The 10,078-nt window shown below is 50.3% G+C and overlaps 1 protein-coding gene across 1 annotated transcript; it reads left to right on the top strand.

Annotated features, from left to right (window-relative positions):
• Positions 1–462: 462 nt before the first annotated feature.
• On the top strand, positions 463–7,012 carry LOC127584445 (synapsin-1-like). The gene is made up of 2 exons (XM_052041261.1): positions 463–671; positions 831–7,012. Exon 2 carries the CDS (start codon positions 1,010–1,012, stop codon positions 1,973–1,975), a length of 966 nt encoding a protein of 321 aa, XP_051897221.1. The 5' UTR covers positions 463–671; positions 831–1,009; the 3' UTR covers positions 1,976–7,012.
• Positions 7,013–10,078: the final 3,066 nt, after the last annotated feature.

Here is a 10,078-nt window from a genome sequence, read left to right on the forward strand (position 1 = left end):
GAACAAAGCAAGCCCTATGGTCCACCATCTCCATGTGGACCATCAAATTTTACCCATTTAAACTATTTCCATTTACCAGCCCAAGGTCCAAAACCCTCAATGTGGGGGATTCAATTGCTGGAATAGATACTTAAATGTTGTTTATACCTGCCTGTGTCACACGTACAATGGATTTCAAATTTTAACCACCCTCTGGATTGAAAAGTTCTTCCTTAGATCTCCTCTAAACTTCTCATTCCTCACCTTGAACCCTCTAGTTTTTGACAGCTCTGCTATGGGGAAAAAATTTCCCGTATCTATCCCATCAATGCCCCTCATAACTTTGTCTACCTCTTATCGTGTCTCCCCTCAGCCTCCTCCACTCCAGTGAACAAAAACCCAGCCAATCCAGTCTCTTTGTATAACAGTAAGCTCCATCCCAAGCAACATCTTGTGGAATCTCCGCCAGTGCGGCCCCTTCCTTCCTATAGTGTGGTGACCGGAGGTCTAATCAATGTTTTATTGTGTGTTTTTTTAAAAGGGCTGTTTGAGTGACGTGCTTTAATACAATCAGTAATGTGAGGGGGAGTCAGTACCGTAAAAAGACTGTCTGCTGCCCGGAACTGTGGGTGTGGGGAATACACCAGGGTGATACAGCAGGGAAACAGGCCCTTCAGCCCATCTGATCCAAGGTACAGTAGCTTCCTGAGCTAGCCCCATATCCCTCCAAACCTTTCCTATCCATGTACCTGTCCAAATGTCTTTCAACGGTGTAACTGTAGCCGCCTCTACCACATCATACTGTACTGACACAGGCCCTTCAGCCCATCGTGTGCCCTGCTCTCCCTCAGGTCTCGGCGGAGGCTGGACTGGTGTCACGGTGAGCGCGGCCATGCCGAGTGAGCGGCGGAGTCCGATGCCAGGGTCCCGACGAAGGCAAGCGGCGGGCAGCGGGCCGGCACCCCGGGCCGGGGCAGCGGCGGCCGGGCCCCAGCGGCAGTAGGGCGGCCGGAGCGAGGCGACAGAGGCGATGGAGAGGGTGAGCGGCGGCGACGGCTGCTCCCGGCCGCTGGACGGCGAGGCCTCCCGCCCGCGGTCGGAGCCGAGTCGCGGCGAGCTGCAGCTGCGGGCCGGCGGCAGGCTCCTCGAGTACGAGTGCCGGCGGCAGCGGGCCGGGGAGGCCGGGGCCCCGCGGGCGGCCTGGTGCACGGAGCTGGGCGAGGCCTCCGGTTGCCGTGGCAACCAGGAGGAGGAGGAGGAGGACGTAGGCCCGAGGCCCAAGGGCCGCGGCAAGAGGAAGGCGGCGGAGGTGAGTGAGCGGCGGCCGGCGGAGCAGAAGCGGAGGCGGCGGCCGAAGCAGCAGCGGCGCCGCAAGAGGCCGCCGAGGGACAAGGGCCTGCCCCTGAAGCGGACCTACGGCGACACCCGCGTCGACAGGCGGCTGCTGGCGGCCCGCCGCTTGGCCTCGGCCCCCCCGCAGCAGCAGAAGGTGTGGGCCCAGGCCCAGGCTCGGGGCCGAGGCCGGGGGCAGCCCGCCGGGCCCTGGGAGCCGATGCTGCGCGGCCGCGGCTGCCGGACGGTGAGCCTGTCGGACGCCCAGACCCAGACCGAGTCCGGGACGCCCAGCAGCAGCTGCTCCGAACCCTCCACCTCCGAGTCCGGCCTCGACCGCTCGCCGACCCCCGGGGAGGAGGAGAGCAGCAGCAGCAGCCCCGGCAGCCCCGGCTCCAGCAGCCGCGACAGCTCGCAGCTCTCGGTGGCGCAGGCCGCCTGCCCCCCGGCCTCCCCCTTGGGCCACGGCGGCAGGCTCCAGGCCGGCCCGCGGCTGTGCCCCGACGGGAGCCGGGCCGGAGGGCGGCGGAGACCCGGCTCGCCGACGAGCCCCAGGCCGGGGGTTTACAGCGGGGGCCCCCGCAGGAGGAGAAGGAGCGTCCCCGGGGTGAGAGACTGTTCCCCTCAGGGCTCCCAGGACGGCTGGGGCTGCCTGATATTCTAACCTCACGCTGAAGCCGTGGGAGCAGAGACTTTGTAAATAGAAGAGAGCTTAAATAAAGTGCACGTTATTGAGGCAGAAAGTGGGGTTTGGGGGCAGGAAGGGATTGGGTGCAGATCAGCCTGGTCCTGGGATGGGTGAAGGGTGACCAGACACTCAGGTTTACACCATTATTAAAACAATCAGAACATCAGATGGACTGTTATTTATTAAATTGGAAATAAAATCATCCCCCTTACCCACTTCATCTTCCCCTGAGGGCTCGGCTCCATTGCTGTGCCCACGTTGGTTTGAACCTGGGTCACCGTTTCACTGGGATCTCCAGCCTTATCCAAGTGACTGCCTCTGGCTGGTGAGTGAAGACCAGGGCTGGAGTGACCCTGATCCCAAATGAAACCTTATTGCTGACCCTATCCGCCAGCTGTTGCCCACGGGAGTTGGATTTACGGAGTTGCACGGACGCGGGGGATGCTGAAGGAAGTCCCAGAAGCTCTTGACAGCACAGTAGCTGAGATCAGAGGATTTACAGAAGTTCAGAGGGAATCTGGAACCTTTCCTGCAGTTTACTTCAAGAAGAAAGCAAAGATAGAACAACTCCGTGTGTGTGTGTGCCATAGTCTCAGCACAGAAGGAGGTCATTTGATCCATTCTGCCTGCAGCACTTCTTTAAGAGAACATTCTAATTAGTAGCACTCCCTTCTCTATGTATTCAGTTTCCCATTGAAAGTTATTTGTAACGTATTCCCGATTAAGACAAGAATGAAAGAAAATAACTTTCTCAATTCTCTATTTTTGTTAATTATCTAAAATCTGAACCTCGTGACTAACAACCCTACTATTACTAGAAACAGCTTCTCCTCATTTAACTACATAATTTTGGACATCACCTTAACATCTCCCATTAACCTCCTCTGGTATAAGGAGGCTAACTCATCTTCACATTGAATTCCCTCATTCTGTTACCATTTTAGTAAAATCTCCTCAGAACTGTATCTAAGGCCTTGACATCCTATCTAAAGTGTGGTTCCCAAAACTGAACACAAGTTTTAGAAGGGTTTAATTTTGCTTCCTTGCCATATTTTTTGCCTTGCTTTATAAAGCCTGAGATTTCCTTGTTTTTAACAGTTTTCTCAACTTGTCTTGAATATACCAGCTCCAGATCTCTTGATTAATATGTACCACATAGTTATGTGTAGATGTGTGTGATTGTTGCTGGAAGAAAGTGTATTCCATTCCTGTAGTGTAGGAGCTGTTTCACCATAGTTAAGAGTGCAAGGAAGAGGTGGGGAGGGGCAGCAATAGAATTGGCCTGGGATAGATCAGGGTAAAACTCCTCCATTGGTCCTGACAATTTGTGCTCGGAACTTGCTGGTTTTTCTTTACCCAATCACATTCAATCTCTCACAAGTAAAATATAAATTGGAATTTTGAAACCAAAGTTGCAGAAGTGATTGAATGAATGGATCCATATCCAGTTCATTCCCTGAGCTACACACAAAAACATTCTCAGTCCTGATTCAGTGGGAATGGGGGGTCTCGTCCCGACTTTGATCCGTCCGTTTGGTCCAGAAATGTTTTGCTCTGACATCCTAGACCCACCAGTCACCAGCTGATAACAGCACAGCAAGGGCAGCGGGGTATGTAGGGCTGCCGTGCACTGTATTGACCAGTAATAGTGCCCTCCATCATGGTATGACACACAAGCTCCCCCTGCCGCCTCTTCACTAACCTGATGCAGCCTTACCCAGGAGTGAACATCGCGGCTGGGTTCAGTTGATCTCAGTTGGTCAATCATGGGTTGAGGTTCCTCTGAGAGCTGGACCATTGAGGCAGCGTTGCACTGTGTGGAAGCAGTAATGAGAGAGTCCACTCTGGCATAGAAGCTGGACTGTGGGATCTACACAGCAGTGCTGAAAGAGGGCTGTACTGACAGATAGATAGTCCTGGGGCTTGTCCTGTGGTAGATGCAGCCTTTCATACAATAAACAGTGTGGCTGGGAATTTCTTGAGTTGGAATGGTTGGCAGTCGGGGCCCATCTGGAATGTTGCACTTCCCAAAGTGTTCTTTGACAGATTATAATCTGTAACAATAAACCCATCCGCTGGATAGTTGGGGTCAGTTTGCTCCCACTAGTGTTTGAGTACTTCTCCTCCCCATTGTTCAACTGCCTGCTGAAGTACCCGTGCCCCTGTGAACCCAGGCTCCAAGGAGGCAGAGTGATGGGAGACTGTAGTAAACAGCTTCACACAATAAAGGAGGTGCTTTTGAATGGTAACTGGGGACACAGCAGGTAACCTGAAACAGCGTTGTGAATCGTAGCTGATGCAGGATCTCAACCCGAATTCTTCTACCCCCACAGATACTGCTCGACCCACTGAGTTCCTCCAGCAGTTTGTTTTTTGCTTATGAATTGTTACTTGGCTGAACAAATTCGTTACAAACTGTCTCCAGAATGTCCACTCAAGGCCCAGAGTCCGCAGGGCTGCTGTGTTAATTTTCTTAATTCATTCACAGGACGTGGGGGACCACTGATGTATGCTGGGTTTATTACCCGTCCCCAATGTCCACCAGCGGTGGTGATGTTGTGAACCATCCTCATGAACTGCTTCCATCGTGCAATTTCCTGAGAAATCTGGAGAATGTTTCAAAGTAACCAGTATGGGGAATGATGGTTATGCAGTGTAGTCAGACAGATGTTTTCGGCAGCATTTACTGAGCCGTACACATTCAGTAGAACTGCAATGATTAATTCTCATGAGTGTGACCTCACAGCATTGAGCACGTTCGGATACTGATTGGAATCAGTGCAGCCCCCTACAACAGTTGGGTAAATCACTGCAAAACAGCTCAATGTATTCTTAAACGCATAACATTACTGGGAGCACACAGCCCTGCAGAGGCTGGGATTTATTATTACAGATTATAGTCCAAATTTTCATTCTGTCAAAGAACATTTTGAGGTGAATAACATTCCAGATCAGTCACCACTGCCAACCATTCCAAGCAGAAATTCCCAGATAGAGAGATGTTGCATCCCCTTTTCCAGGTAAGTTCCTAGATAAAGATCTTTACAGAAAATGAAACCTATGCTAGGATAGATCAGACCTTTAGCAGCTTATAACATCGACCCCGAGGAGCATGCAAACAGCCAAGCTGCCAGTGAATGAATTGGAAGCAGTTTAATGTCGGCTGTCAGAGGGGTCGTCTGATGAGGGCCTGACTGCCTTTACGTTATGTTGGAGAGCAACAGATGACCTGGCCTATTTTTATAATATATTAAACATTGTTTGGAAATGTTCTTGGAGGGTTGTCACATTGCTGTGTGCACGCTTGCTTTAGAAAACCCTGTAACTGAGCATCCAGAGACACCTCATTGCTTTGTGTCAACGTGCTGAATAAGTACAAGTCTTCTGCATTTTCATAGAAAAGCCCCTCCCACCATGGAGTAGACTGTTAGTACAGATTCTCCCACAGTGTAGGAGCCCCTTAGTAATGTACCTTGTACAGCACACCCATCCCTCAGTACTGCCCCTCCCACAGTGTGACCCTCCCTCAGTACTGCCCCTCTCACAGTGCGGCGCTCCCTCAGAATTGCCCCTCCCACTGACACTCCCTCAGTACTGCCCCTCCCACAGTGCTGCGCTCCCTCAGTATTGATCCTCCCATGGTGCTGTGACCCCTCCCCCCCTCACTAACCCCTCAGTGCCACCCCTCCCACTGTACATTAGCCCTGGGGGACTGCTCCACCAACAGGGACAAACCTCGAACCTCTGATTCAGCTGCAAGATTATAACTGCCCCAGTGAGAGATTGTTGGCCTCTGGGTTGGGTTGACAGCCAGCTATGCGGCACTCACAGGTGTCACCCTTACAGTTTGGACTGAGCTTCAATGGCCTCCATTACCTGTGGTTCACTTCTTTACGAGTTGCTGGATTATGAGTTGGTTACGGAGTGTTACTGGTGTGCCCTCCTGAAGACGCTGGAGTCTGTCGTGACTCATGGGATGGGCGCAAGGCCAACATTTACTGCACATCCTTCACTGCTTGTGAAGTGGCGGTGAACTCCTTCCTTGAACTGCTGAAGTCTGTGTGATGAAAACGCTTGTTCTGGTTGCTCTGCCAGGTGTGGAAAACTCAGCAAACATAGGTTGTTCCTTGAAGTGAGACAAAAGCTTGTGGCAGCCTGCATTGAGTGACACACACACTCTACAAAGGCGGGCCAGGTGTGGATTTAATTACTATGGGTGTGACTTTAGTCACATTCAACCAACACATAGAATTAACAGAATCCCACGGACTGTCAGCTCTGACAGAGTGTACAAGAGTTCAACACAGTCAAAGTGGAGTTTATTGTTGGAGACACAAGTCCATGTGTGCACGGGTGCAATGAAACACTTACCTGCAGCAGCATCACAGGCACACAGCATCATAGAAGCAGCATTCACCAGAAAAACAAATTAAACATAAATTATACACAAATTTTAAAAGCAAGAACACAACTAGAACAAAAAAAATGAAGTCCATTTTAGTGCAGTGGCCATAGTGTTGCTAAACTTTAGTGATTGGAGTTTTGCCGGTTGGTTCAAGAATCGAATGGTTGAAGGGAAGTCGCTGTTCCTGAACCTGGTGGTGTGGGACTTCAGGCTTCTGTACCTCCTGCCCTAACTACATAATATGATTAAGACTAATGTCAGTCATCCAACTATTGAGATAATGGGATTTGTTATTACTGATTGTAATTCATATTTCTATCCTATCAAAGAGCATTTTGGCAAATTTAATATTCTAGATTAGTACCACCAGGCTCAAGGACTGCTTCTATCCTGCTGATATAAGACTATTGAACAGTCCCCTAGTACGATAAGATGGACTCTTGACCTCACAATCTACCTCATTATAGCCTTGCACCTTATTGTCTGCCTGCACTGCACTTTCTCTGTAACTATAACACTTTATTCTGCATTCTGTTATTGTTTTTACCTTGTGCACCTCAATGCACTGTGTAATGAATTGATCTGTATGGACCGTATGCAAGACAAGTTTTTCAGTTTACCTCGGTACATGTGACAATAATAAACCAATTTACCAGTTTAGCAACCACTGCAAAATATTTCTGACAGTGAGACTCTGATTTCTGCACAACCTTCATCCCCTTCCTCCCTGTTGTATCCCTGGAGGAGAATCTTAATGGTAAATCGAATTCAAAGCAGGAAAGGTCAGTCCTTCAGCTAAGAAGGACTTGAAATGCTGACGGGCGAAAAAGCCCCAATCAATTAACAAGAAGCCAAACAAGTGGATCAACTGAAGCTGATTTCAGCACTGTGCTGTCAGAAGGGCAGTCTCTCGGGACAAGATGTTACACTGAGAATCACTGTACTTTGAGAGGATGTAAAAAAACGGCAGTGGTACATTCATTCCTGGTGTCCTGTCAATATTTATTGGGAGCTTGCTGTGTCATGCATCCTAAATTAGAAAAACAACTCCACTTCAAAAGTATTTTATTGGCAGTAAAATGCAGTGAGGTATCTTGCGTAACTTCGGATACTTCCAACTGCTTTCATGAGCAAGGAACTCTCGGGTTCATTGGCCAGGAACACACCTCATCCTGGGATGTCCCAGAAAGCAAGGCCCTATGTCTCTGATCAACTGTGGCATCAGCTGTGACTCAGTTACCTCGCAACCTGAGCGTTAAAATTCGACTCGGACGCAGCAGCACCAAGGGAGTGCTACTCTGTCCGATGTCTCAGCTGTCAGGTGGAGCATTAAATCAGGGCCTCGTCTGCTCTCACAGCATCAATTCAGAGGAGTGCGGTTGTTGCCAGGGTCAAATTTCACCCCTTAATCAACCTTGCTAAACACTAATTATCTGGCCATGATGACATTGCAGTTAACAGGGACTTGCTGTGAGGGAGGAGGCTGCTGCATTTTATACATTTCAAAAGTAATTACGCTGCAAGGTGCTTTGGGTCGATGTGCATAAATAAAAGTCTTTAGTATTCCCTCAGTACTACCCCTCCCACAGTGTGACACTCCCTCAGTACTGCCCCCCCCACAGTGTGACCCTCCCTCAGTGCCGCCTCCCCCCACAGTGTGACCCTCCCTCAGTTCTGCCCCTCCCACAGTGGGACCCTCCCTCATTACTGCCCCTCCTCCAGTAACCAACCACTTACTGATGGGGAAACTGCACAGGGAACCCAGTTACAATATATTCCGTCCTTAGTTGGACATTGGTTGCCTTAGCCCTGAAGGAGTGGGAGAAGGGAGAGCGGGTCATGTGGAGCTGGGAGGAGGGAGACCTGTGTGGTGTTGTCTGGTTGCTGTTTAATTGTGAATTCTTCCAGTGGTGAAGAGATTCTTACCGACAGTTTCCAGTGTGCCCACAGGATGGCAGCAGTGACCACGGTGTTGAACCTTCTCCATTCATTCGTGGCACAAGGGCATCAAAACCTTGGGAAGGTAGTGGTGAGCTGCCTCCTTGAACCACTGCTGCCTGTGTGGGAAAGCTGATGATCTAATCCTCAGGCTCACAGGGCGGGAACAAAGCAAAGCTCCATCACTGTAGGTGAAGCAAATGTTTAGTAGCAGCGGATCCTTCAACACTGGCAGCTGACCCTCCACACTGGCAGCTGACCCTTCAACACTGGCAGCTGACCCTTCACACTGGCAGCTGACCCTCTTCACTGGCAGCAGATCCTTCAACACTGGCAGCTGACCCTCCACACTGGCAACTGACCCTCCACATTGGCAGCAGATCCTTTGACACTGGCAGCTGACCCTCCACACTGGCAACTGACCCTTCAACACTGGCAACTGACCCTCCACACTGGCAGCAGATCCTTCAACACTGGCAGCTGACCCTCCACACTGGCAGCTGACCCTTCAACACTGGCAGCTGGCCCTCCACACTGTCAGTCTCTGTCACATGCAGAACATGTACTTGTTGGTTCCTTTGTGTTGCTACTTGCAAAAGCCGATAAGCAGGCTGTTTAAAAGGAGCATCCTTTATTGAAGGCAGTGATCTCAATTAACTGGCAAAGTCAAAGTCGCACAACAGGGAAACAGGCCCTTCAGCCCACTGAATCATGCTGACCATCAATCTACACTAATCTCATTTTTTATTCTCCCCACATTTTCATCAACCTCCCCCCTGCCCCAGATTCTACCACTCACTTATAGACTAGGCGGCAATTTAAAGTGGCCAATTAACCTACTGACCCACACAGCTTTTGATGTGAGAGGAAACCGGAACACCCGGGGAAAACCCACGTGGTCACGGAACAATTGAGCCCAGGTCACTGGAGCTAGGCTGCCCCATGTCCTATACCCAGACCCTACAACATATCAAGATTGATACCGAGTCTGTAAGCTGGTTCTTAAAGATAACCTGCATGTGTAAGTACATACACGTGTGCCAACATGCTCTGCCGGCAGTGCGTTCCACGTACCCACCACTCTCGGTGTAAAAAACTTACCCCTGACATCTCCCTTATTAAATGTTCTTGCACAGCCTGGAAATAATCTGATTATGTTGGGACTGGATAGAACCAGTCAGGGTGGGCTGTTGACAAGATGGTGGGTCTGCACCTCATCGCCATCAAGAGAGTGGTCTGTAGAGTCCAAGCCATTCATCAGATGCCTTTGTGTTCCTGCTTGTCACCCTCCCAGCTGTCTCCTCCTTCACCCTCCCCTCCCCTGCTTCCATCTGCCTTTTGTTTAGGTCTGCCTCCACCTATTATCTACCTGCCTCTGTCCCCCGACTCTAATCCCCCCTCCCCTGCCTGGATCCACCTGCCCATCATCCTTCCCCACTCCTTGGTCTGCCTATTGATCAGTTCCCTTGTACGATAAGACGGACTTTTGACCTCACAATCCACCTCGTTATGATCTTGCACCTTATTGCCTGCCTGCACTGCACTTTCTCTGTAGCTGTTACATGTTATTCTGCACTCTATTGTTTTACCCTGTGCTACCTCAATACCCTGTGTAGTGAATTGATCTGTATGAATGGTATGCAGCTTCACTGTACCTCAGTACAAGTGACAATAATAAACCAATTCCAATTCCAACCTACTGGCCTCTGTCTCATCTTCTTTAGACTGGCCTCTCC

Source organism: Pristis pectinata, chromosome 29, assembly GCF_009764475.1.
Source record: "Pristis pectinata isolate sPriPec2 chromosome 29, sPriPec2.1.pri, whole genome shotgun sequence".
Lineage (NCBI taxonomy): Eukaryota > Metazoa > Chordata > Chondrichthyes > Rhinopristiformes > Pristidae > Pristis > Pristis pectinata.